The 27,329-nt window shown below is 47.5% G+C and overlaps 1 protein-coding gene across 1 annotated transcript in view; it reads left to right on the top strand.

The window, feature by feature from the left end:
• COL6A3 (collagen type VI alpha 3 chain) overlaps positions 1-27,329 on the top strand; it is a 58,386-nt gene that overhangs the window by 23,081 nt on the left and 7,976 nt on the right. The window contains exons 7-40 of the mRNA XM_088167613.1: positions 744-1,310; positions 3,980-4,600; positions 5,711-6,310; positions 6,885-7,487; positions 7,881-8,483; positions 10,116-10,462; positions 10,939-11,017; positions 11,357-11,502; positions 12,729-12,821; positions 13,207-13,260; positions 14,199-14,270; positions 15,171-15,197; positions 15,315-15,359; positions 15,467-15,520; positions 15,670-15,732; positions 16,108-16,173; positions 16,872-16,925; positions 17,645-17,680; positions 18,180-18,242; positions 18,525-18,587; positions 19,282-19,344; positions 19,596-19,658; positions 19,835-19,885; positions 20,008-20,043; positions 20,140-20,202; positions 20,338-20,400; positions 21,032-21,064; positions 21,157-21,193; positions 21,299-21,310; positions 21,450-21,943; positions 22,521-22,620; positions 23,620-24,318; positions 25,416-25,524; positions 26,245-26,519. Coding sequence (XP_088023739.1) covers positions 744-1,310; positions 3,980-4,600; positions 5,711-6,310; positions 6,885-7,487; positions 7,881-8,483; positions 10,116-10,462; positions 10,939-11,017; positions 11,357-11,502; positions 12,729-12,821; positions 13,207-13,260; positions 14,199-14,270; positions 15,171-15,197; positions 15,315-15,359; positions 15,467-15,520; positions 15,670-15,732; positions 16,108-16,173; positions 16,872-16,925; positions 17,645-17,680; positions 18,180-18,242; positions 18,525-18,587; positions 19,282-19,344; positions 19,596-19,658; positions 19,835-19,885; positions 20,008-20,043; positions 20,140-20,202; positions 20,338-20,400; positions 21,032-21,064; positions 21,157-21,193; positions 21,299-21,310; positions 21,450-21,943; positions 22,521-22,620; positions 23,620-24,318; positions 25,416-25,524; positions 26,245-26,519 — 6,354 coding nt within the window. The remainder of the gene's footprint in view (positions 1-743; positions 1,311-3,979; positions 4,601-5,710; positions 6,311-6,884; positions 7,488-7,880; positions 8,484-10,115; positions 10,463-10,938; positions 11,018-11,356; positions 11,503-12,728; positions 12,822-13,206; positions 13,261-14,198; positions 14,271-15,170; positions 15,198-15,314; positions 15,360-15,466; positions 15,521-15,669; positions 15,733-16,107; positions 16,174-16,871; positions 16,926-17,644; positions 17,681-18,179; positions 18,243-18,524; positions 18,588-19,281; positions 19,345-19,595; positions 19,659-19,834; positions 19,886-20,007; positions 20,044-20,139; positions 20,203-20,337; positions 20,401-21,031; positions 21,065-21,156; positions 21,194-21,298; positions 21,311-21,449; positions 21,944-22,520; positions 22,621-23,619; positions 24,319-25,415; positions 25,525-26,244; positions 26,520-27,329) is intronic.

Genomic DNA, 27,329 nt, shown 5'->3' with positions numbered 1-27,329 from the left:
AGGCTGTCATAGAGGCTGGATTTGACTCCAGAAATTCAAAGTTACCCTCCAATAGTAAACCCAAAGACTTTTGGCAAGTTTAACCCTTTTTAAGCAGGTATTTTCTAACGAATTTCATTATTGTGGCTATGCGCCCGTGAAGACATAAGAACAACTGGGATGGGTTAGTATGGAAAGGAGACCATTAAGATTAATATGAAGGTACAAGAAGCTTGGGTTTGCCTTGGGTATTCAGTGAGATCAAAAGGGCATAAAATCGAAACAGGTGAAAGGCTTTTATGGCTTTAGATGCTCCTTGTGATGCAAGTGGGAGAAGATCCAGAAAATGCTTTGTATACGTGTGCATGAACTGTCTGTTTGTTGTCTACTGAGCCTTTAAATAGGGGAGAAAAACCCCTAACCAATGCTCCACTACTGCTTTACTTCATGTCTGTATTGTCAACATATTGCTAGATCTTAAACATCATCAAATCAGCCAATTCATGATGTGATCTGATGTTGCACAGTATATGATATTTCCATCTGGTGCCCGAATTTATTGGGTCTTAGGATAGACATGTCCTTGCTTCCCTTTTTTCAGATGCTGTGTAGTTCTGTAGACTGTGAATACTTTGGTAGATGAGAATATTGAAAGACTGAAACCCAGCTAACTTGTAGACGATTTTCTAGGATGATATATAAAAAGAAAAATGCTTTAATTTCTTTCCCCCCCCCTTCCCTTTTCATTTGTGACTTTATTCTAGAAAGCAAGAAAGATGTTTTATTCCTGATTGATGGCTCAAGCAACCTCTTGGGCAGCTTTCCTCCCGTCCGGGATTTTGTACACAAAGTAATTTCTGACCTGAACGTGGGCTCCGACGCCACGCGAGTCGCTGTAGCTCAGTTCAGTGACACCGTCCAAGTTGAATTTGACTTTGATGAATACTCATCCAAGCAAGATATGCTCGGCAAAGTGAAAAGGATGAGGCTTAAAAGTGGGAAGCAACTGAACATTGGAGCTGCACTTGACGAAGCTATAAGAAGGCTGTTTGTGAAGGAAGCTGGAAGCAGGATCGAAGAAGGGGTTCCTCAGTTTTTGGTCCTCCTTGTTGCTGGGAGATCAACTGATGACGTGGAGGATCCATCAGATGTTCTGAGGCATGCTGGAGTTGTAACCCTTGGGATCAAAGCCAAAAATGCCGACCCCACAGAGTTGCAAAGGATTGTTTATGCCCCGCACTTCCTTCTGAACGTTGAATCCCTCCCACAGATTTCAGAGCTTCAGCCAAACATAGTTAACCTGCTGAGAACAGTCCAGCTTCAGCCAACAGGTACAGGGAGCCTGGGGGTTTCCAAGAGGCTAAAAGACATGTCTTATGTGCCCCACTCAATTGGTAACTGGAGCATTTGGGTCTGGTGCTGTTTAAAATAATTGTGTAGAAGCTGCTGTTGTGCTTGGAGTTTCCTCTGCTCGCACTCTGATCCAGAAAATTGTGAAGTGACAAACCAAATTTTAATGATAAGTGGGGAAAATGCCTTTGTTCAGCTGCAAGACCTGCAGCTGGTGCTGTTTCCAGTGTGTAGAACACGGGACAAACCTGAAATAACAGGACATTGTTGCCCCAGAGATGTTGCATTAATCGATGTGCAATGCTGGCAAGGGCTAAAAGAAGCAAATACTGGCTTGTCTCAAATTCTCTTGCCATCTTCCCTTTTCTGGAGGAGTGGAATCCAGCACACTGGATTCACCCTTGCTCTGTTATTTCTTCCAGGATATGATGGCAGTTTCTACATTTTCTACATACACACCAATAAATCAGATGCTCTTGACTCAGTTACCACTCAATCTCAGTAGATGAGATGGATTAATGAAAGAATAATTTTTAAAAAAATTTTCAAAAGGATCACATGGCCACAACAATAAATTCACACTGCAGTACTGGAAATTATGCATGTCCAGCTGTGTTATTTTCTGATGCAGCCCTAACTGGAGCATTAGCTCATCTCCCAACAGGAGGTGGAAACAAGGAAAAGTATAATAATTATCCATATCTCCATAAAGAGGCAGATGGACTTAGAATCATAAAAACATAGAAGAGAAATAGGGCTGGAAGGAATCTCAGGGTGCCATCTGCTACACGCCCTTGTCCCAGGCAGGGTCTCTTTGCCCAGAACTAGATGACATTGATCTAATCTGTTCTGGAAACCCTTTGGGGAAGACTTCCCAGATTCCATAACCACTCTGTTCAATTTCTTTTGTCAGACCCCACTTTCCCTTCAAGTCACACTTCTGTCTCCCTAGTCACAGTTCAAGCCTTCCACATCTCCTTCAACCTGAGGAGGACACAAATGCCAGCTCGCTCCCGAATTTTGCGTGGCAGCTTTTTCATCTGCTTTAGGCTTGACATGTAGGTCTTGTCTCGGTCCTTGTGTCACCAGCTGTGCACCCAGCTCATTCAATCCTTCCTTGTAGGTCTTGTAGGTTTTCTTCTATATTTTCACCCTTGTCTCCCCGATATCAGACTGCTCCAAATGACCAGAGTGTGACAATGGCATCCCCTGGTCATCTCTTACCCCATCCTTTCCATGTGGATTCATGACCCTTCCCATATTTGTGCAGCTTCTGTCTCAATCAAGACTTGTGCAATCAGTGCACTTGAATTCCATCCTCACTTTTAGAACCGTTTCTGTCTTGCCCAGACCATTTGGAATCCCTTTGACCACCAAGGACTATTAATAATTGTGCTATTGGCTCAGAGATAGCTGTATCCACCCAGTTTTCCTAGTACTCTTGGCTAAAAGACACCCATTCCATAGGAGCAACCATATTTTTTTCTTCTTTATCTGCTATACAGGGACTTTTAATAGGACTTTTCCACTGTTGCTGAGCTTTAGAGGAAGCATATGAAACTGGGATACACCAGGCAATGTCTGCTCCCTCTTCCCATCTACATTAATATTCCTGTCCTATGCATTAACCCACCAGGTTTCCAACAATCCTCTTAAGAAATAAATTTGATCTGAAGTCTGCATTAAGAATTCAACGGCCCTTGTTGACCCTTTATATGGCTGAGCATTTATAAGTAGGTAATTAATATTTTCTTCAGAGGGGCCGATCATGCTCCCACTTGTCCCACTGGACCTTGCTCTAAACAAGCCAACAGCACTTTTTGGGATGTCCTCCAGCAGTTGCTGTTTTTGAGAGGCAATGATGTTTTCTACTTGGCCAAGATAAAACTTTGCAATTCTGTTGGTCAGTAGCACAACAGGTCAAAGTTCTCTGATATTTGACACTTCATGGTCTTGATTTTGAGGTTTTTTGTTTGTTTCTTTGTGGGTTGTTTGTTTTTTTTTTTTTAAGAAGAGTATTTTGGTTGCAATTAGCATGTTTTTTTCCTGCCTGAAGATAGTAAAGAAAAAAACCCCAAAGATCAGTATCTAGCAATTCAGAAGAGCATTTCAGCATTTTCAGCTGGATGTCCTCTTGTCCTCCAGCAATTTCTTACATTTTTTTCAGAAGTGTTTGTTTCTAAGTTTAGTAATGCATCAGAAAAGCTTTTCTCTTTCTCTCCTCACCATCTCCCCATATCATCCAGAAACTCATTATTTCTTGGGAACAAAAGATCCAAGGCTCCTGTTGCATATTGGAGCATGTCACCCTCCCATGCCCCCTCTGGGAGCTGTTGCCTTCTCCCAGCCACGAGTAGGAGATGGCACCCAGAAGTCCCTTGGCACCCTATTTCCTGTGGGTCTATGATTCTGTGACTCGGTGGGTAACGCATGGAATGTTGGTTTCCACCAACTTCCACCCAACTGCCTCCTCACCAGGGATTGCATCCAGTGGCAAAGTAACTGAACCACCTTTCCTGACACCTCGTCTTCCCCTCCCTTTGAGAGCTTTGCACTGCTTTGCTTCCATGCATGAGGAGAACCACTCCTCATTAGCCACTGCAAAAGAGAATCTCACTTTTCCTCCCCTTCCCTTATTTGTTTCAAACAGTAGTTGAGAGAGGCGAGAAGAAGGACGTGGTGTTCCTAATCGATGGCTCGGATGGTGTCAGAAGAGGTTTCCCTCTGCTGAAGACGTTTGTCCAAAGAGTCGTGGAGAGCCTGGACGTTGGCCGCGACAAGGTGCGCGTGGCCGTGGCACAGTACAGCAACACCATCCAGCCCGAGTTCCTGCTTGACACCTACGAGGACAAAGCAGATCTGGTCAGCGCCATCCAGCAGCTGAAGCTCATGGGAGGCTCTCCTCTGAACACTGGGGCAGCCCTCGACTATCTCATCAAGAACGTGTTCACGGTGTCAAGCGGCAGCAGGATAGCGGAGGGCGTCCCGCAGTTCCTGATCCTGCTGACTGCTGACAGGTCCCAGGACGATGTCAGGAGGCCCTCAGTGGTCCTGAAGACGAGCGGCACGGTGCCGTTCGGCATTGGGATCGGAAATGCCGACCTCACAGAGCTGCAGACCATTTCCTTCCTCCCAGATTTTGCTATCTCTGTGCCCGACTTCAGCCAGCTGGATTCGGTGCAGCAGGTCGTCTCCAACAGAGTCATCCGGCTGACCAAGCAAGAGATAGAATCTCTTGCCCCTGACCTGGTTTTTACATCACCCAGCCCAGGTGAGAAGATGTTTGTGTCTGCACTGAGAACCAGTGGCAAAATAGGATGTTTAGTAACATCATGGCTGCAACACAAACTGAGAAAAGCAAAGATGGTCATGGCTAAGACTCTGAGTCTGTCATGGTCTCCCTGTTGGTGTTCTCAGGGTTGCTAGGAGCTGTGTAATTAAACTGAGCCACCTTTAAGCCCAGCCCCTCAAGGTGGTCTGTGAAAGACCCACAAAGTGAATGCTATTGCCTTAATCTAATTTTAAGTGGATGGATTTTAAGTCCATGCTGTTCCTTCTGGAATGGAAATGGTGTCATTTAGTGTGTGTGCCACACCTTCACACCACTATAAATCAAGGTCAACTTTCTGCTAAACGTAAGACATGCTGATTTTTCCTACTTTTGCCTCCCTCATTCACTGAGGAAAGGGAAATTGGAAGCAGGCATTGGGAGAAGGATCAGATTTTACATTTCTGGTCTCCCTTGGAATGAAATCCAGTACAACTAGGATGAAGAGTATCCACCCTGGATCAGTCCCTTAGAAATTCACTGTTCTACTCTGTTTGTTCATTCCCTTCTAAGCCAGACCACTTTCCTACATCCCCACTCATCAGTGTGTTATTCTGCAATAATTCAGGCTCTGAATTACCTGAACTACCACTGCAGAAAACACTTTATTAGGAATCAAAAAGCCATCCTGAAAAGGCAGACGCTTAGAGAATAATAGGATAGAATCTTTCCTAGAGGGCAAAGCCAAAGAAAGAGGGGTGGTTCTGAATGTAAAGCAACCTGTCCTGAGTAAGGACTACCACCAGGCTACACTTTCTTGGGTGGAGATCTCATAAGGAATTATTGTTATGGGTGTCCCATTGCTCCCTCTCGCTTCCTTTGCCCTGGAAGTTGCTGTTCTTGCACCCCCTGAGATGTGCCTAGCAGACTGGTCGTGTCTCTGGGTTGAACCCAGAGCTTCCTGCTGGGGCTCCCAGGAGTTATCCCAGGCACAGAGACAAGGAGTACCATCCCCATGGCCAGAGGCATGGGTCAGTGGTGTAGATGATGAGCTTAACTGCCCTCCATAAGCAATTCCTGGTACCTCCTCTGACCAGTGCCTCTCTCCTGCAGCGGGTGTGAAGAGGGATGTCGTGTTCCTGGTTGACGGCTCCCGCTTCGCCGCCCAGGAGTTCTACCTGGTCCGCGACCTCATCGGGAGGATCGTGAGCAACCTGGACGTGGGCATCGACACCACCAGGATCTCGGTGGTCCAGTTCAGCGAGCATCCCCACGTGGAGTTCCTGCTCAACACCCACTCCACCAAGGACGAGGTGCAGAGTGCCGTGAGGCAGCTGCGGTCCAAAGGTGGCCAGCTGGTGAACGTGGGGGAGGCCCTGGAGTTTGTGGCCAAGACCATCTTCACCCGGCCCTCCGGGAGCCGCATCGAGGAGGGCGTCCCGCAGTTCCTGGTCATCCTCTCCTCCCGCAAGTCCGACGATGACTTCGAGTATCCATCCCTCCAAGTCAAGCAAGTGGGCGTGGCACCTATGATGATAGCAAAGAACGTGGATACTGAAGAGATGATCCAGATTTCCCTCAGCCCTGAGTATGTATTCCAAGTCTCCAGCTTCCAGGAGCTGCCCAGCCTTGAGCAGAAGCTGCTGACTCCAATTGAAACCCTGACTGTGGACCAAATCAGGCGGCTGCTGGGAGATGTGCAGCCCCCCATAGGTAAGGCATTGGCTCTCCCTGGGTTGCTACTCAAACAAATGTTGCCCAAAAGACCTTCTCTTAAAGTCAAGATTTTCCTTAGTTAAAACCAAAGTCTTAGCACATGTACAATTTTGGAAGGAAAGCTTTAGATAGACGGCAATTCTACCCAAGTACCTAAATACATTATAACCTATGATTTTCAAGTCAAGTGCCTAAACATGACACCAATTTGGGGCAATTTCAATTCAAATACACTTTGTATGCAATTGCCTATTCCCACTTGGCAGCTCTCTAGGAAACGGGCATAAATCTGGGGCAAAATAAAGCTGGAAATATTGACAAATCCAGAGAAGAATATTAATGAATGAAATAGGCTCTGAGTAATGCATGCTTCAAATACTAGGCAGACACTCTTTCTCACTTGCACACAGGCCCTTTTGGAGAGGCTCCCCAAAGCACCATGTGTAAAATTGGCCAAAATATGCCATGTGATTTTACCTCACACGACGGTAGATGGCACAGAAACCCTCCAGCAAAGCTTAAACAAAAGCTTGGCATGCCAATAATTTCCTCTCTTCCTGCTTCCCCACAGATGTTTCTGGAGATGAAAAGGACATAGTCTTCCTCATCGACAGCTCTGACAGCGTCCGGCCGGATGGGCTTGCTCATATTCGGGATTTCATCAGCAGAATTGTCCAGCAGCTGGAAGTGGGGCCAAACAAAGTGCGGATTGGGGTGGTGCAGTTCAGCAACGGTGTCTTCCCTGAGTTCTACCTGAAGACCCACAAGTCCAAAAACGCCGTCCTGGAAGCCATCCGCCGCTTGAGGCTTAGAGGTGGGTCCCCCCTGAATGCTGGCAAAGCCCTGGACTTCGTGGTGAAGAACTACTTCATCAAGTCAGCGGGAAGCAGGATAGAAGACGGAGTGCCCCAACACCTGGTGGTCATCCTTGGAGATCGGTCCCAGGATGATGTGGACAGGCCTGCCAGAGTGATCACTTCCACAAGCATCAAACCTCTGGGTGTCGGGGCCAGGAATGTGGACAGGGACCAGCTGCAGGTCATTACCAACGATCCCGGGCGCGTGCTTGTGGTTCAGGACTTCACGGGACTCTCAACCTTAGAAAAGAGGGTGCAGAATATTCTTGACGAGATCCCCATACCTACAACTGACTCACCTGGACCGTTCCTACCTGGTAAGGCTGCTATTCATCCTGAAGACTTTTCTGAACAGAGTATGGATGGTATTTGCCTGAAGTGAAAATGACTCCATAATAACACCTTTTGACTCCCAAACCTTTAGTTGCATTGATTAAAAGAACTCTTTGAAGTTATTGAGTTAGGAAAGAATATAATTAAATTTTAATGGAGATGAGGGTGCCTATCACAAGTAATGTTGTATGAAGTGTTATACAAAAATTTTCTTGTATGGATGTAAAATCCTGCCAAGGGTCAATGAAACTAAAATGGTAGAAAGGAGAGAGAAATCTCATTTGCAAAGTGCTACTTCACAAAGCCCTGAGCAGCTTAAACATTAAAGATCCTGCAAAAAATTACTAACAATCACGTTCTCTTTGTAATCTTTTCAGGAGGCAAAAAGCAGGCTGACATTGTGTTTTTGCTGGATGGCTCCATCAATTTGGGGAGAGATAACTTCCAAGAAGTTCTCCAGTTTGTCTACTCCGTGGTGGACGCCATTTACAGGGATGGCGACTCTATCCAGGTAGGACTGGCCCAGTATAACTCGGATGTCACTGATGAGTTCTTCCTCAAGGACCACTCCACCAAAGCTCAGATTCTAGAGGCCATCAACAAAGTCATCTACAAAGGCGGGCGAGTGGCCAACACGGGCGCGGCTATCAAGCACATCCAGGAGAGACACTTTGTGAAGGAGGCCGGCAGCAGGATCGACCAGAGGGTGCCCCAGATCGCCTTCATCGTCACGGGTGGGAAGTCGATGGACGACGGGCCCAGGGCCTCCTTGGAAATCACGCAGAAAGGCGTCAAGGTGTTCGCAGTGGGCGTGAGGAACATCGACCTGAAGGAGGTCAGCCTGCTGGCCAGCGAGAGCGCCATGAGCTTCAGAGCATCCACGGCCCAGGAGCTGTCAGAGCTGAATGAGCAGGTCCTGGTCACGCTGGAAGCTGCCATGGAGGAGAGATTGTGCCCAGGAACAACAGATGTGACAAGAGGTAAGGACAATCCCTTCGTAACGTTCTCAGGTCATTCTTTTCATACCCAGTGTGTTTTGATGGACTTGTCTGCCCTACTGTTGTTCTTTGCCTACGGCCTGAGGTGCAGCATGGGCTCATTCCTCCTCCAGGAGTCTGATGGGGGCTGCAAACTTTTGGTACAGGAGCTGCTTGTCCGTGGCCTTCAGCCTGCAAATGACTGGAGTAACATCACCACAGAGATGCCACCATGGTGGAATTAATTTCAGATGTGACAAACAGGCATTAAATTACTGGCCTCCTACCACCACATTTAGCCTTTGGACTAAATCCCATTTCAGATTTTCTCACAGGGACATGATACCAGTATCATCTCAACAGACCAACTTGTTTCTTGACAAAATGAAAAGTGATGGCCCTTGTTTCCCCTCCCTGTGTCTATTACAATATAATTGCAATTTTTGGTCATTCAGGCATGCATGGTATGCTGGAAATCACAGAATAATAGAAATCTAGACCAGTTTGAGTAGGAGGGGACCCCAAATACTATTAATTCCTACTTCCCTGCCAAGAAACACCTTCTACTATCCCAGATTGCTCCACACCCTGTCCACTGGCCTGGAACACTACTGGGGATGTGGCAGTCACAGTTTCTCTGGGCAGCCTGTGCCAGGGTGTCACCACCCTCACAGGGAAGAATTTCTTCCCAATATCCCATCTAACCCTGCCCTCTGGCAGTGGGAAGCCATTTCCCTTGCTCTCACTCCAGGATCGTGTCCAAAGCCTATGTCCAGCTCTCTTGTAACTCCTTTAGACAATGGAGGAGAAAACCAGAATTTCCCTTGCCAGATCATCTGGGATGCCCACCTGATCTCATGACAAGTATATGAGGAAAAACCAGGACACGTGTGGTTGTAGCTTAAGGTAAAATTGCCTTAAGAAGGAATCCCATGACTGGGCTACTTCAGAAGCCAAGCAGGGGAATGGTAGTGAGTAAGTGAGCTGGTATTGCTGTCAGATCAGACTCCCAGCAGCTGTTTTTACTTACTCCATTACAGCCAGTCCTACTCCCAGCTCGACTGACCATAGCTCAGCCCTCTGACTTTGGGCAGAGGTGTCTCCTGAACCTCTGGAAAAGGAGAGGCACAACAGCCTTGAACTGAGCAGCAGCTCTAGCTGAGAAGAAAAACTGAGTGCTGGGAAAAGCAAACCACTGCTGGTGGTACTAACTTATCCCAAGTGTGGTTAAGATATTAACCAGGCAGTGTGGCTAATACCAAAGAGAATTCAAACACCTCCCTGTGATTCTGAGTGTCACTTCGAGCACAGGCAGAAGGTGCACACTGCACAAGTACTGACAGGTATGTGCTGGAGAGAGAGAAAAGCAATCTTAGCTGCCTGATGAAAATGCAAATTCCTCTTGGACTTGTTTTAGGCAGCTCCTTTCATTGGTAAAATTAAAAAGAAAGAAAGTTATTAAAACACAAGTTTTCCCAGGTGAAAGGAAACAGAAGGTACTTGTGCAGTGGTGTCAGTTCTTGATGCAGTGTCTTCATTTAACTACTAGAAGAGCAATTAGAAAAGCCATTACTTGAAAACCAATCATCACACTGCTCCATGATGCTCTTCTCTCTTTCTTCATTGCCTTCTCAGATTGTGACTTAGACGTGATAATTGGCTTTGATGTCAGTGATGTTGGGCCCGGCCAAAACATCTTCAGCTCCCAGCGAGGTCTGGAGTCGAGAGTGGAGTCCGTGCTGAACAGGATAACGCAGATGCAGAAGATCAGCTGCACTGGCAACCAGGCACCCAATGTCAGGGTGGCCATCATGGCCCAGGCCCAGGGGGAACTTGTGGAGGGCCTGGACTTCTCTGAGTACCGGCCTGAGCTCTTGGAGAGGTTCCTGGACATGCGGACCCGCGGGGCTTATTACCTCAGGGCAGATACTCTGAGGTCCTACCTGCGCAAATTCCGGGCCTCACCCGCTGGCAGCACCAAGGTGAGTCATGGCCAAGGCCTCTGGGGTGGTGTTGGCCAGCAAAGCTGGCTTCTGCTGTCCTTTAGTTGGTAAAGAAACTGTAAACTCATTGTAATTTTTTTTAAAATTACGTTGAACTTATTCACCATAAATTTAGTCACTTATGCCCTACCTGTTTGCTGCACTCTCCCTGCATTGTCAAGGTCCTGTCCTGGCCATTGATGAGCATCACTGCAGCCAGTTCCCACAATCACTGCTTAGCTGCAAATTGTTGCTCTCCAGATATTTCCCGTGCTGTGCTCTAGCAACACCTGCGTGATGTACAGGAGCAGGAATGTACAGGAACCTGGCACAGGAATGCAGAGCTTCATGGCCTGGAAAAGGTGTACAAGTTCCCTCACCTTGTCTCAGATGAAGCATTGGAAAAAGGTTGCACACTGATTATGTTCCACACCTGAAATATTCTGGGTCCTGACAAAAATTTGTTTCTCTTCCAGGTCATAATCCATTTTACTGATGGTGCAGATGAGCCAATAGAGCTGCTGGAGGCTGCTTCATCTACTTTACACTCAGAAGGTAATTTTTTTTTTTTTGCTCTTCCAGGCAGTGATTATAGTCCATGTTAACATGTAGCCCATTTTACCACCATTTCTCCTCAATCCATCTGCTTTTGATAGTAAGGGCTGAGGATTTTGTGGGTTCTGCATGCACTTGCTGTTCTTCACTGCCTTCCTGTGATGCTTAGCTGCCTGCTGCCACCCACCTAAGTGTGCGAGCAGCTTACACTGGATGTGTCTGAAGATGCCTGTTCTCTGCTGAAAAGGCTCTATTTGCAATCAAAGACGTGTTATCACAGGGGAGGCCCTCCAGAGCACCTCTCCCTGTCACAAAGCCCCTTCTGCTTCTCCCTGCCAGGAGTCAACGCTCTCATCTTCGTCGGGCTGGACCGAGTGGCCAACTTTGACAGACTGATGCAGCTGGAGTTTGGCCGTGGGTTCACCTACAACAGACCACTCAGAGTTAATCTGCTGGACTTGGATTTCGAGCTGGCAGAGCAGCTTGTAAGTAACTTGGCACAGGCAGTGCTGCCTTGTAATGCTGGAGGAAAGCCCACGGCTGGATCTCCTGCAGGGCTGAGCCGTGGCTGCATTACACCCTCTTGGCTCTGCTCCTCTCCCCTCCCTGCCTCACGTCACCTCTTTTCACAGATGCCACAGCAAATAAAGTTCAGAGCAGATCACGGTCTCTTCCCACTCCTGAAGAAACCCTACTCCAGCAGAGGCTTTAGGTCAAATGGGATGGGATAAGATGCCATCAAAAGCTGTGGTGCCAAAATCCCGCCCTCTGCCTGTGTTTACACTGTTGGTTTTTTTAACCTTACAGTAATGCCCTGTCGTGCCTGGTCAGTGCTAAAGCTCTTGTAGAAGCGTTGCTTTCGAGGTTTCTTTCCCTGATCTCATACACTGCCTGTATTTTAGACATGCTTTTAATAAATGAAGGAGTTACCCTTTAAAATCCCTTCCAACCCAACCCATTCCATGATTCCTTCTTCTTCATAATTTTACTTCTTTCCCAATGCATAGTCCCTCTCGAGTGTTGAATTAATTTGCGGTCAACCTCAGTATGTCCAGTTCTTCCCAACTTCTCAGCTGCTACCAACACAACTGAGCTCCTTTTCCAGTAGAATTAATAATATTGGGCTTAACCACTGCTCCCTGTGGTAACCTTGCTGGGCCCTTCCCTGCAAGTCAAAGTGCAGCCACTTGTGAGTGAGCCTTGGGTTTTGGGATAAGAGCTGGTCCTCAGCCCCTCCCCAGGTACTTCAGCCTAGGAGAATCCTTCCAGAATATAACTGTGCAAAGCTGGCAGGAAATGTTTGCAGCCAGCAATGTACTTGGCAAAGAAAGTGATTTTTTCCCCTCTTTCTGTTGGATGATGTAAAACCAAGCTGTGGTTTCTCTGAGTCCATATCATTCTTTTTAACCTGTTGGTTTTTTTTTCTCCTTTACTGTGTGCTTTTGAATTGTTCTCAGCCTGTGGGTTGCTGGTGAGCTGCTCACTGCAGTGACTTTCTCATGGCCTGCTCCACAGCCTGGATTTTTTTCTTTAGAGATGAGCTTTCTCTCTCCAGTGACAGCCACTGCTCTGAGGACTGGTGTCTTACTAAATGCACTCTACGAATTCTGCCCCACGCAGTTTCTGTTTAAACCCTTCCCTCTAATGTCCAAAATCAGGAGCTGGGGCTCTGGCAGGTTTCTAACGCTTTCACTTCCCACTTTTCCTGCAGGACAACATCGCAGAGAGGACGTGCTGCAAGGTCCCCTGCAAGTGCTCAGGGCAGAGAGGGGACAGAGGTGTGCCAGGCCCTATAGGACCAAAGGTAGGTCACTTCATCTGGGGATGAAGGGTCCCTGTGCACAGGGACCTAGTGGTGACCTTCAGGGTGTGTAGCTGCAGTCAGTGATGTTAATGGCGAGATCAGCTCCACTTACTCCTCACATTTGAAAATTGACCCTGGGACACGCAGAGAAATGGAGGGCTGCTCTTCTTCCCTTTCCCCACAGCCTCAGTACTGCAAAACATCCAAGAGGACAGAGTGAGGCATCCTGTGAAACAATTTAGGGACATCAAAAGGAGATTATGTCTCTCGTGAACACATATGACCAAGCAGCTGCTTTGTGCTCATCTAGGGGAACCTTGAATATCAATCACAGAACTATGAAGGAAATTCAGGATTTTCTTTGTTGTTCTTTCTTGTTTTCTAGGGTGTTACAGGGGATCTTGGCTACGGAGGCTACCCTGGTGATGAAGGAGGACCGGTGAGTGACTGCCTCAGTTCATACAGGGACTTCACTATAGTCAAGTGTTTGGAGGTGTTTCCACTAAAGGAAAAGCCTTCAAACTTTTTTTTTTTTCCTGCTGGGAATGTGGATGTGGGTTAGAGGAGACATCAGAACTCTGAGTTTCCCACACCTAACAGGCTGAGTTGCTGGTCCCAACTTCTCCTGGGAGAAAGTCAGTTGGGAGCTTCTCTAGAGCTGGAGAAGGATGATCAGGGAATAACTCCCACTATTTGATGTGACTCATCTCTGTGCTATTCCCCAAGGCAAATAAAATCCTCAATTTCATCAAATCCACATCTTATGCCAAAGTTATCCATACCACCTGCAGCTGAAAGATTTGAGTTAGTCCAAAAGTGGAACCGAGAATGACGTTCCTGTCCATCACACGGCAGACAACGTGACTCCAGTGAATTCTTACTAACACTCTTCATCCAAACTCTGCATGAATCCCACGTCAGCCCTGGAATAAACATCCCTCCATGCATTGCTCCCAAGGGATGAAGCTGAAGCCAAGGGGCTGACGGTGCTCATGGCTTTCCCTACAGCACAGGCAGGGGCCAAAGGCTGCTGTGAGACATCACATGCCAGGCAATGTTTTCCTGGGGCTTGAAGGTCAGGATGGGAATTAGACATCTGTGCAGAGCTCTTGAGGGCTTTGTCTCGTCATTTTAATTCTGAAAGAGAAGTTTCTCAAAGCTCTTTCACAGCTGAGGGACTGGGAAGGATGTTTCTCTCTCCATGATGAAGACTTGCAGTTGGTCTCTACAGGAGGAAGGTTGTGGGCAAGAGATGATGGGGTGGCCAGGCAAAACCTGCTGCTCCTGTGCCTCCAAGCCACCTCTTGCAACAGGTAACCACGGAAATAGGCTTTAGCAGGCAACTCCTAACTTGTTTTTTTCTCCTCTATGCACCAGGGTGAGCGTGGGCCACCAGGTGTGAACGGGACACAAGGTTTCCAGGGATGCCCCGGGCACCGAGGAACAAAGGTATGTGTGGAATAAGCCTGCACAGAGCAGACCCAGAGTCCAGTGGGTGGGAGTCCCCCAGGGGTAACCCATGCTGCTTTAGGAGGTCACACAGCCTCTGCCACGTGCCCTTGAGTGCTTGTGTCCACCTGGCCAGGCACCAGGGATTTCAGAGGCTGTTGTGGCTTTGGTGTTGCTCTGAAGAGCAGAAAGGCAGCCCCAGAGCTCCAGGCTCAATCCACAGACAAGGATGATCAATCTCCTGCAGTCCGGCTCTGGGGGAAGGATTTGGGAAGAGATGGATGTGCGTGTCTTGGCACAGGGCTGGGACAGTGAGTGGGTGGAACTCTGCTCTTGGGGAAGAGGGAGACAAGCGAGCCATGGCTGAGGCTTTAAAGAGGAACCTTGAGCTAATGGTCCAGGACAGCAGCTGCACCCCAAGCCAGAAAAGGTGGTGAAACATGTAATATTAATGGGAAATAGTGAAATTAAGGGGATGTTTCCTACCATTTGCTCTTACCACATGATCCTCTGGCAGGGAGAAGAGGAATGCATGAACCAAGCCCATTAGTTGCAGCTGAGATACTGAGTCTCATTAAAATCTGTTCAGCCTTGGAAAAGGCACTGGATTAACATAAAAACGAGTGCAGGGAGGAACAAAAAGTCAGTGAAGGAAGAGTTGTGGCTAAGGAGTGAGATATTTTATTGGATCAGCTGGATTAATCCCCATGCCCCACATATTTTATCTTGGCACAAGTGTTGGGGAGGCAGCTGAAGACAAACATTGACATAAGAGAAATTAGGGAAAGTCCTGTCCTGGCCTTGGCTCTGGGTCTGCCACCAAGCCCAGCCCTCCTTCTCCACTGTCCTATGGCAGTGAGCTGGACAAAAGTGGAGTAACTCTCTTTTCTTTCTCCTTAGGGTTCTCGGGGATTCCCAGGAGAGAAGGTAGGGAATTATTTCCTCATGCCACAGCAGTGAGTGTGAGTGTGTGGCACATCAAAATCCCCCTCCCCAATCCCTCTTTCTCTCAGTAAGCATTTGCCCCTTGCCTCCCTTCCACAGGGTGAACTGGGAGAAATGGGTCTGGATGGCATTGATGGAGAAGAGGTCAGTAATTTTGATTGCTTTTCTCTTAATGACTTGATGCTTTAGTTAAGTATCTAAAAAGCACCTTGGGAGTGGCAAATAGTCTAAAATATTTTTCTTTTTCTTAGGGAGACAAGGGTTTGCCTGGCTCCTCTGGAGAGAAGGGATATTCTGGCAGGAGGGTAAGCTTTAATCATCTTTACAGTGATTAAATGATGGTGTAGAGGTGGGTTTGAGCCAGGGGAGGGTGGAAAACCATCGTGCTCCCCTCAGATGAGATGCTTTCAACAAGTGACAGCTGCACTTCCTAACTCTCCATCTCTTCCCACAGGGAGATAAGGGAGTAAAGGGTGAACGAGGAGAGCGAGGCGACCGTGGGCTCCGTGGAGATCCGGTAAATACTGCAAAGGCATCTTCTTGACTTTCCACACACTTTCCACACATCCTGGGGTCTTCAGAGAGGGTGGCTATGGCTTATTAAATACTGTTTGACAGTGGCAGGTCCCATGACAGAGCAAGGACTCAGAGGTGACATGTGGGTACCATGTGATCCCAACCCATAAATCGCTGCCTCACCATTTTAAAATTCCCCTTCCTCGCCTTCTTCAGTGTTATTTCTCAGCTGAAAAGATGTGTCTGTCTGAAAACATTTCAGTCAAAAAAAAGGATAAAAAGAAAATTGGTTCTCAGGTCTAGCAGAGCAAGTTTACGAGGTTTGATTTTCATGTCCCACTTACACAGATGTTTCTCATTGCTCTGTTGCTTTCAGGGAGATTCAGGAGCTGATAATACTCAGCGGGGCTCCAGAGGACAAAAGGGTGAAATTGGACCAATGGTAAAATTTCTTTGTTGTCTTGTGTTGTTTTTTGGTTTTAACAACAGAACGGGCCAGAGAAAGAAAGAAAAGAGGATGCTGCCAAAAAGATGCAAGTCTCTTAAACTCATCGTGCCTTGTCAGATGGAATATTTTTTTCCACTAGAAAATGTTGTTGGTTTACAACCAAAACTTTCTCTGGAATGATGTCAGTTTAGAAGATGTTTTGTGTAAAAAGCACCTTAAAAAAAATTATTATTTTACAGTGCTGTATTGGGATATTGCCTCTGAAAAGAACTTTGTAGTTGGAATTTGCCTTTTGCCAGTATGTTCTCATGGGTCATATGCAAAACCAGAGAACTGTTTAGATTACACCAAATCTAAACCTCCTGATTCACCTGAAACCTCTGCAAGAAAAAAAAAACCAAAACCCACACACTCCTTGGAAAATTTCAAAACCCATCTGTTTTCACATCAGCTCACAATCAAAAAATGTATCTTAAATTGTCAGAAGGCATTTCCCAAAGAATAGCAACGTTGGCTTCTGCTGGCTCAGAAACTTGATGGAAAGTTTTTGTGAGTTGTTAGAAGGATTCCCACCAAAGCAGGGCTATTAACTTGTGTGAAGGCATGAAAGGAGACATTTTTTGAGACTTGGATCTGTTTTCCCAGTGCCTGCTCATCTCAGGGCTCTCACTTGAGGTTTGTTTTTCCCTTAGGGAGATCCTGGACCGGCAGGGCTAGAGGGCCAAGACGGTGGAGTCGGGAGGAGGGTGAGTTGCCAGACCTCCAGTCAGCAAGACCCAAGCTTAGATTGACAAGAACTTTTCCCCTCCTTCCTTTCCATGTATTTTGCTTCACAAGTGTCAGGGGTTCAACCTCGAAACCCAACAAGCCACCCCCCAAAAAAGAAAAAAAATTCTCAAAAGGAAAATGCCTCATGGCTTCCTGGCTTGTTATAGAGACTTGAAAAATGGGACTTACTCCTGTGCAAATAACTCAGTGCTCAGATCAGTGGAGTCACACATGATTTACACATAATTTATACCAAATTGGATGGTGCTTGGAACAACCTGGTCTAGTGGAAGGTGTCCTTCCCCCATGGCAGGGGGTTGGAATTAGATGGTCTTGAAGGTCCCTTACAATCCAAACCAGTCTGTGATACCATGATATGCATCTGCATTTGGCTGCTGGTTTTTGGACAGGCAAAAACCAAACTGGAGCAGGGATGTCTGGGATGTCCCTCCCATCCCGGGAATGGTGGCACGCTCCTGGCACGCATGAGAGAGCAGCTCACCAAAGCTCACCCCAGTCTGATTTAAGAGACCTGACCATATAGATTTCCCTCTCCCTTTCCCCCCAGTAGTTTAAAATATCCAAATGTAATTTTTGGACTGTGAGAAGCATTGATAAGAAGCACTGATCTAAAAGCAATAGGGAAAGGTGTGCTTACATATTAGATCCATAAGTCTCCCTGTTCCTTCATTTGCAGGGCATGCCAGGACGAAGGGGGCCCATAGGAGTTAAGGTAGGTGGTGATGGGGCTCCTGCCATACCCTGGGGCTCAGCACCCACAGAGATGTACCAAGAGAAGGGACATGCAGGCTTTGCTTGTTCCTCTCTGCCTCCTCTCTCCTCTGAATTTCTCATCTCCTCCTCCTCCTCAGGCCCATCTCCCTGTGTGCTTCTTGCTGGACTTGGTGCAGAACCAACTGTCCACATGCCTGCTTGTCTCCTACAGCATTCCCTGGTTGGATGTTTTGTCCCCATGTGCTGCTGGAGCAGTGTAACAGGGCCAAAGCATGATGGTTGATGCCCATCAATTGCAGGAGGCAAATTCCCCCCAGCCATCGCTTATTATCTGCTACCACCATATCTTTAAAAAAAAACCAAACAACAAGAAAACTGAAAATTTGTTCTTCCCTGCTCTTTGTGCAGCTGTGGATACTCTGATCTGCCCTTTCCCTCCCCATGGTGCTGACCACATCCTCCCATGCTAACCTGCACTGTCCTGTTTTGCCTTCCAGGGCACCAAGGGCGCGCCTGGTCAAGCAGGGCCAGCTGGAGAACAAGGCATGCGAGGGCCACAGGTCAGTGAGCTCCCAGCACAGGAAAGGCCTTGCCTCATGATGCTGTGGTGTTACCTCATCACAGCCACTTCCCCAGAGAGTTCTCATCCACACAGACTGTTGGGATTTGGGTATTTTTGGGTGTCCTGTGGCCTGGCTGTCCCGCCTGCCGCTGCATTCACACCAGCCAAGGTGTGAAGTGTTGGCAAAGCATCCCTCAGACACTGCAACATCTGCTTTCCCTTGGATCGTGGTGTCTTTATGCCCATGTGTGCTGACAGCCTCTCTTTTCTTCCCACACAGGGTCCCCCTGGCCAGGTTGGCACACCAGGGATCAGAGGAGAGCAGGGTGTCCCTGGACCCAGGGTAATCCTTCTGCTGCTTCCTGGACATTGGCTCAACTCTACTGTTGTTGAACTAATAAGATTCCAATGTGTCTTCACATTTCCCTCTCCTAGGGCTCCAGCTCTGCTCCACTCTCTTTTAACACACTCTTCAAGCATGATTCTCCTCTCAATTTATGCTTAAGACTTCTTGATCAAGAGTTACAGAAGAGAAGGAGCTAAAAACAACCACAGAAGGCTCGGGACTTCAGTGCTTGGCCCATTATTGCAATTTTAGTTAAAGAGGATCTCTGAGTGGCTGGTGGGGAGTCTCTGTGATGTTTCATCCTCTAAGGCCAGAGCATGACCATCTCACATGCCTGCAGGGGCCACCCCATGTATTTTTTTCTCCCTCCTGCTGCATTCCTCAGCCACGCCCATCAACATAAAGCCAGATTGCATTTCCCTACTCCCAGCATGATTTTCCCCCTTCTGCTTTCCCATGGATGTTCTCTTAGGAACAATATAAATTACTGCTGACATTTGCACTGAACTGAGCTGGACCTCCAGCTTTTCCCAAACATGAAGCCGACTTCTGAATTTCCTGAGGTGTTTTGAGAAACACCAGCCCTAGTAGTCAATACATGATTTCTGTGGTCATCCGATTCATCCAATACTTCCTGGCACCTGAGTTTTCTTGAACGTTGCCAACATGCCTCTCCCCATTTCCATTCCAGGCTGGGAGTGGACCTCCAGGACCCCCAGGAGAACGTGGCAGGATTGGTCCCCTGGGAAGGAAGGTATGTCTTTAGGAGCACTGGGCATCAGCAACTAGAGCTGCATTCAAAAGCTGCTGGATTTTCCATGGGCTTAAATAAATACATGAGATGAACCTCTTGGGCTTGCACAGTGTGGAGAGAAGCAACTCTGTGCTCACTGTCTCATTAGGCTCCCATTTCAGTGAACCAACCAGTATTGATGGGGTGGGGAAGGCTCAGAGCTGCCTGGAGTTCCAGCACGTGCTTTAACAGATGCTCCTCTTTTTTTTTAGGGTGAGCCTGGAAACCCTGGAGCCAAAGGACCGGATGGACAGCCAGGCCCACGAGGAGAGACGGTGAGTGTGGCCATGCCCTCCCACCTCTGAGGACACTTAAGGAACATTTAAGAGTTTCACAAAGGCCTGTGGCACCAGTGGGTTCTTTCTACTGGTGCTGCTGGACCTGTGGGGTTTAAGTTGTTTACATATGACATATAATTTACATATGAATGACTTTGGCTTTCCAATTTTAGGGTGATGATGGACGAGATGGAATTGGTGTCCCAGGTCCTAAAGGCAGGAAGGTAGGTGTATGCTCAGCATTTCCAGCTGCTCAACAAGGACAAGGAAGCAGCCAAGAACTCCAGTGCAGATGGATGAGGGCATTTCCTAGAACATATTCAAATGAACCTTTCTGTTGTTTCAGGGAGAACGTGGCTTCGTAGGTTACGCAGGGCCAAAGGTAGGTGCAGACCATGAGCTGTGCATTTATTTTCCAAGCAATTTTCCATGGGCCTGTGCAGGTTTAGAGCTGCAGTTTGTGGTTTTCCCCTCCTAGGGTGGACCTGGTGACCGTGGTGTTGCTGGAGGCCCCGGCCCCAAAGGAAACAGAGGCCGCAGAGTAAGTTGGACCATGGTACAAATATTCCTTTCTGTGTGAATGCCCTGAAAGATGGGCACATCTTTTCCTCCAAGTGCTCCTGGGAATCCTCCTGCAAATGTTCATGGAGAGGACTTCTCTGCTCTGTCTTTCTAGGGAAATGCAGGAGTACCTGGGATACCTGGTCAGAAAGGAGAGATTGGATACCCTGGGCCATCTGTAAGTCTTCATTGCATTGCTGATTGGCTTCATGTCCCTGTGGGTGCCTGGAGCTGAAAAATCACTGTTTCCTGCTGATTTCAAGTTGGGGAAATCCCTCTTTATTTGTCTTGGACGTGTCTCTATAAATTTTTAAGCAGCTGTTCATCGCTGACAAATATTTACCCTTCCTCAAAGCAAAGGAAAAAGTGAAGAGCCATGCTCTTACCTGGTGTTAGGAATTCCCCATGGCAATATGCCCCTTAAAATTCCTTCTAGGAGATTCTCATCCCTTTATCATTCACCACCCCACAGAGAATATGGTCCAGGACCAAATCTGGCTGGCACAAGGCTCCCTAGAAAGGCTGAAGGGACTGGGCTTGCTTTGCATGTGAACCTGGAGTGTCATAGAATGGTCTGGATTGGAAGAGACCTTAAAGACCATCTAGTTCCAACCTCCCTTTTGGGTTTGGCCTCAGCTAGGTTTATTCCTCACACAGAAGAGCCCTGCCCTATGTTGCTGGAAACAGAGCTGCAAACAGACAGATTTTCCCTTGGCTCCTGCATGACTCATGGCTCAGTAGTTATTCTGAGAGGGTTCACGGGGCACCCTGGAACTTTGCACTCAATTTCTCTTCATTCTTTGAAACAGGGCCTTAAAGGCGAGAAAGGAGAATCCAGAGATGTAAGTGTGGCACAATTTCTCTCTTGTTTTGAAACACCCTTGGGTTGGCTGTGTGACATATGTCTTTCCCCCCCTTTTTTTATTTCTTAAAGCAATGTGCGCTGGTGCGGAACATCAAAGACAAATGCCGTGAGTACCTCAGTGCTTTGCTAAGCCCCTCTCTCTACCCTTATTTGCCCATTATTTACAAGAATGGCACTGACCAAGCTGTTTTTCTCTCCATCTTTTCCACAGCTTGTTGCTATGGTAAGTATCATTCCCTCCCTTAAACCTGCATGCCACGATTGCTGCTTTCCCCACATGTGAATGAATTATCCCTGCTGAGGACACTGTCCTTGAATTCCTGCTTGACACATGACTTCTTCCTGGTGCACATTCCCAACAGGTCCCAAGGAGTGCCCTGTCTTCCCAACCGAGCTGGCCTTTGCTATTGACACCTCCTCAGGCGTCGTGAGGGACGTTTTCAACAGGATGAAGCAAACCGTGCTCAGGGTTGTCAACAACTTAACCATCGCTGAGAGCAACTGTCCCCGGGGGGCACGGGTGGCCCTGGTCACCTACAACAACGAGGTCACCACCGAGATCCGCTTTGCCGATGCCAGGAAGAAATCCAGCCTCCTTCAGCAGATCCAAAACTTCCAGGCAACCCTGACCACGAAGCCACGCAGTCTGGAGACCGCCATGTCCTTCGTGGCCAGGAATACCTTCAAGCGTGCCCGCAGTGGCTTCCTGATGAGGAAGGTGGCTGTCTTCTTCAGCAATGGGGACACAAGAGCGTCCCCCCAGCTCAATGATGCTGTGCTGAAGCTCTACGATGCAGGGATCGTGCCGGTGTTCCTCACCAGCAGGCAGGATGCGGTTCTTGCCAGAGCTCTGGAGGTTAGGGTCCTTTCTTTATTTTCTCCTCATGCCCTTGGTCTGGTTTGATGGTGTTGGATTCCACGGGCAATGCTTGGCTTTCACGGGCCTCTTAAATGTGGAAGAAAGTATTGCTGACCAAACTTACTCCATCCATTAGGAGAGAAACCCTAATTCCGTAGTCACCACAGCACGTGCTGGAAAATGCTAGTGAGACTCTCAGGAGTCACTCTTTTCCCAAGACATAACGCCAGGGTGCCAGGTGTGGGATGAAACAGAAGGAGGAGTCTGACAGAAAGGCAAAGGGTGGGAAGGGGAAGAACATTAGCTTTGTTGGCAGAGAAAGAGTGGACAGAGATTGAAAGCCACGAAAAAGCCCCAGATAAACTCACTGAACACTGGTTCAAGTAGTTCCTTTTCTTGGAGTTTATGACTCTAAACTGACCTCAGGGACACGAGACTCCTCCAAAAGGGCTCCACTGAGAGCATTGTGTTGAGCAGAGAATCCCTCAGAGTTGTGAATTGCCTTCCCCTCCCCCGAGCTGAGAACAGAAGGCAGCATTGCTGACTCCATGTGTTTGTGTTTCCCTCTCACCAGATCAACAACACAGCAGTCGGTCACGCCATCGTTCTTCCAACCAGCGGCGGCCAGCTGAACCAAACCATTCAGAGGCTTTTGACTTGTCATATTTGTTTGGGTAAAGCATCCAATTTCTCCTCTAGACAGCTCCAAATCCTTCTGGTCATGCAGCAGTCAGTCGTAAGAAGGGAAGCCCAGTTGGGAGTGGGCCCTTTCGTTGATGAGTACAAGGGATTCTTGGGTTGAGCAGAAAACATTGGCATTGTGAACAAGATTTGCTGGGCGTTCTGTACTTTGTAAAGAGAAGCTCCTTTTTTGTCTGGTTGCCACTTTCACAGCCCAAACACTGATAGCTAAGTGCTCCAAAAGATGGCCTTCTGCCACTTATGACGGAGTGCTTCAGGGATCCCCTTGGACAAAGGAGCACATAAAAAAATACTGAACATGTATCTAAATGTGTTGTGGAATGAAATGATTTTGGTATCAAGCAATGGACCAGTGAATGTCCGGGGCTTGATGGTATTTTGTGTGACACAAGAGATGTGTCCAGTTCTGGGCCTCTCAGTTTAGGAAGGACCTTGAGACACTTGAGCATGTCCAGAGGAGGCAACAAGGCTGGGGAGGGGCTTGGAACACAAAGCCTGTGAGGAATGATTGAGGGAGCTGGGGTTGCTGAGCCTGGAGAAAAGGAGACTCAGGGGTGACCTTATCCCTCTCTACAACTCCCTGAAAGGTGGCTGTGGCCAGGTGGGGTTGATCTATTTCTCCAAGCAGCACTGACAGAACCAGAGGACAGAGTCTTAAGCTGCACCAGGGGAACTATAGGTTGGATATTAGGAAAAAGTTTTAAGGAAAAGGTGATAAAGTACTGGAATGGTCTGCCTAGGAGGGTGGTGGAGTCACCATCCCTGGATGTATTTAAAAAAAGACTGGATGTGGCACTCAGTGCCATGGTTTAGTTGAGGTGTTAGGGCATGGGTTGGACTCAATGATCTTGAAGGTCTCTTCCAACCCAGTGATTCTGTGAAAGCTATTAAATGTCTGTGAAAGCTATTAAATATTTACAGTGATGAATGTTCAGGTCCTGCAGGTGAAACCCACTGTATTTCCTCCCCAGATGTGTGTGACCCCCATCCCACCTGTGGTGCAAGTGGCCAGAGACCAGCGTTCAGAGACAGAAGGGCAGCCCCCACTGACGTGGATACAGACATTGCCTTCATCCTGGACAGCTCCGAGTCCACCACCCCTCTGCAGTTCAGCGAGATGAAGAAGTACATTTCCCACATTGTAAATAACCTGGAAATCAGCTCAGAGCCGAAGGTATCCCAGCACCACGCCAGAGTGGCCGTTCTCCAGCAAGCTCCTTATGAACACGAAACCAACTCCAGCTTCCCACCAGTAAAAACCGAGTTCTCACTAACTGATTATGCATCCAAGGAGAAGATCATTAATTACCTCCACAACCAAATGACCCAGCTCCATGGCACGAGGGCCCTAGGAAGTGCAATTGAACACACAATCGCTCATGTTTTTGAAAGCACGCCGAACCTTCGGGATCAAAAAGTCATAGTCCTGATGATGACTGGAAAAGTGAACAAAAAGGAACTTGAGCACCTGCAGAGAGTTGTCATCAATGCAAAATGCAAAGGGTACTTCTTTGTTGTCTTGGGCATCGGCAGGAAGGTGAACGCCAAGAATATCTACAGCCTCGCCAGCGAGCCAAACGATGTGTTCTTCAAGCTGGTTGATAAACCAGGAGAGCTCCATGAAGAGCCCTTGCTGCGTTTTGGGACACTGCTGCCATCCTTTATCAGAAGTAAGTGTAACATCCTGCAGCCCAAGTGCCATGGAAGGGGCAGCACATGTCCTCAGAGGGGTTAATCAGAAAGGTTTTGAGCAGCAGGACCAACGGAAGTTAGTCTCTTTTTTTTTTGTTTGTACTGTTTGGTGCAATTTGGGCTGCCCATACTTTACCCAGCTGAGTATGTCTGGGCTTTGTTCACTTTGGCCTCTCTGTCCCCTTCCATGTTGATCCACCAAGCAGAGTTTGCCCTTCAGTGTGCTTTGCCTTGGTCTGTGGGGGCTCACCCATGGATTCTGATCTCCTCCCACCTGGCTTGCCTCTCACATAGGTCCTGCTGAGGCCCTTTGCAGCACTTCCTTGGAAGCTCCTTGAACACCCAGCAGATCTTTCTTCCCAACTTCAGCATAAATGTCACGTCCAGCAGGCCCTTGGCTGGCTCAGGCTGAGATCTGGAGTTGCTGTATGCAGATTTAAGGACCAGATGTACAGGATTCTTTGCTCAGGGATAAACAAAGCTGCTGTATTTGGGATATGCTGACTGTGCCTTGAAAATTTACATCTCAGCTTAGCTAGAGATCCCAGGCTGGACCTCCAGCTGCCACATATCCTAAACACACCCGTCCAGCAAGGATAAGAAGTAGACTTCTTTTAGGAATTCTAGATTTTAGCAAAAATTCCTGAAAATCAGATTAGGGGGCTGACATACCACAGATTTAGGAATGTCTTGCAGTAAATAGGAAGCAAACATCTTGGAAATAAATGTTTAGGCTATCTCAGTTTGCTTTTTCAATTTACTGCTTACAGTAAATGGAAACTTCTAACTCTTGAAAAAAATAATATCACCTTTGTGGTTAGAAGTGCCTTGTTACAAGAAATGTGTTTATAAGTGACAGACTCAGGCAAGCAGCTCTCTTGCAGTTAAGGCCCTCATGTTTGTAAACTGGAATAACAAATCTCCCAGCCCAGGATGTTGCAGTAATCAAACATGAAGCAAGAAAAGAAAAGTTATTTTAGGGTTTTTTTAAGTTGAGAAGAAATAAATGTAATGTGTTGGTGCTGGGTATCCACCATCCTCAACTCCAGTATTTAATGTCTCTTTCTGTCTCCAGGTGAATTTGCTTTCTACCTGTCTCCAGAGATAAGGACACAGTGTGAGTGGCTCCAGAATGGTCAACAAATCCAGGGCCAGCACCCTGTGCTCACTGGGCAGAAAGCAGTGTGAGTAATGCTTTGGGGAAAAGGAAAGAAAAAGCAACTTCACTTTCAAAAACCAGGATTATCTTTTAATTAAGATGATTCTAATAATATTTCAATTAATTTTACTAGTTCCCCCAGTGCTGTGTCAAAAGAGCAACAGATATATCTTACAGAGAAGGGTCATGTATAATTTTAAATTTGGGGTAAATTTTATATTTATATATGTAAAAAAATATGAAGGGGGTAAATGCTTTGATTGTATAGGCCAGGAATTCAAGAAATTGCTGTTAATTTGGGGCTTTCTACTCCAAACATCGTTTTCAGAGGCTGGGCTGCCCTAGATTATCTGATACAGAGCATCCATGATAAAATTTCCTGAAAAGTAATGAAAGCTTGTGTCACCCAGACTCACTGGTGGCACAGAGCTGTCCTGGCTTTAGGAGGCCAAGCCCCTTGAAGTCAGATCTGTCTACTGAATTCACCCTTATCAGGGAATCACAGAACAGTTTGGGTTGGAAGGAACCTTAAAGAACATCTCGTTCTAACCCCTTGCCATGGGCAGGGACACCTTCCACTAGACCAGGTTGCCCCAAGCACTTTTCACTGCTTGGATCTAAACCCTCTTCACTGTGGGCAAATCTAAAGCTTTAGGGCAAAGCTTTAGGCCCAAAGCTCTTGACCTCAGGTGGATTCTTAGCAGTTTCTTCATCACCTCTTCTCCACTTCCAAAATTCTGCTCAGGTTTGTGGCTCCCAACGCCACCATCAGCCAGACCTTCACCACCAGCACCACGGTCAGCGCAACCATCAAGCCCACGGCGAGTGCCCAGGCCAGAAGCACTCCTGCCAGCACCACGGCTCAGGGCAAGGCCACCGAGGCCACCCCAGCCAGCTCCGTGGTCCAAGGGAATGCCACAGCCCAGGGAGCAGCCGGTGCCACCACCCACACCAAAGCCAGCGGCCGGGCCAACGCCAACGCCACGGCCACCACAGCCAGCGGCAGGAGGAGACACAGTGGTATGTGAACAACTCTCCCCATGTGGGCAGTGCCTCCCTCAGGGCTGAAACACAGTGGGCTGGGGCTCTTCTTGCCCCCTGAGAGGATTATTCCTGTGGGAAATGTCACCCAAATTTCCGTTTTGGGTGTAAATCTGGTTTCCGTTTAGGCGGAAATCTGTGCTTGGGCATTGTCAACTTGTGTTAAGAATTTTGTACAAAAACGTGTTGGGGGGAGGCTTCCCCTAGGCAAAACACAAGCAGGAACAATCCAGCCAGCTACAGAGAATTTCTCTTTCTAGTGTGGCTCATTTGTTTCCATGATTTCCTCGTAGCATCGCCCCTTGGCCAAGTTTTGCTATTTGTGGTGGTTCATATAATGGCGTTGTTTGAATTCTCAGCTAATATGAATGGTTAGTTCACCAATGGGTCAGCATGGAGACCTATTTGGGAATGCCAAGCCTCTTCCATGTGAGCACAGTTCATACAAAGGAGGTTTCCCAGGTGTTCTTGCAAGGAGGTGCAGGCAGATCTGCACTAGCTGAGCAAGGATCAGAGAATGTGTCCAAGCATAGGGAAGCTCATCCAGTCACTGATGGCAAGTCCCTGCATAAATGATAAATAAAAAACAACAAATAAAAGCAATCAGCTTTTGCAAGGCTTTTATCAGCTTGAGGGGAATAAACTTTTCTGAGTGTTTCTTGCTCCACCAGTGCTTTATAAAGGTCTCATCCTTTGTGATCTGCCTGGGCAGGAAGGAGCACGTTTCCATAACAACCTCTTTGACCTTCTAAGGTTATCATCCCTGGAAGTGGTCAAGACCAGGTTGGA

The sequence above is a fragment of the Sturnus vulgaris genome, chromosome 7 (assembly GCF_052056855.1).
Source record: "Sturnus vulgaris isolate bStuVul1 chromosome 7, bStuVul1.hap1, whole genome shotgun sequence".
Lineage (NCBI taxonomy): Eukaryota > Metazoa > Chordata > Aves > Passeriformes > Sturnidae > Sturnus > Sturnus vulgaris.
This window is presented reverse-complemented; position numbering and strand designations above follow the sequence as displayed.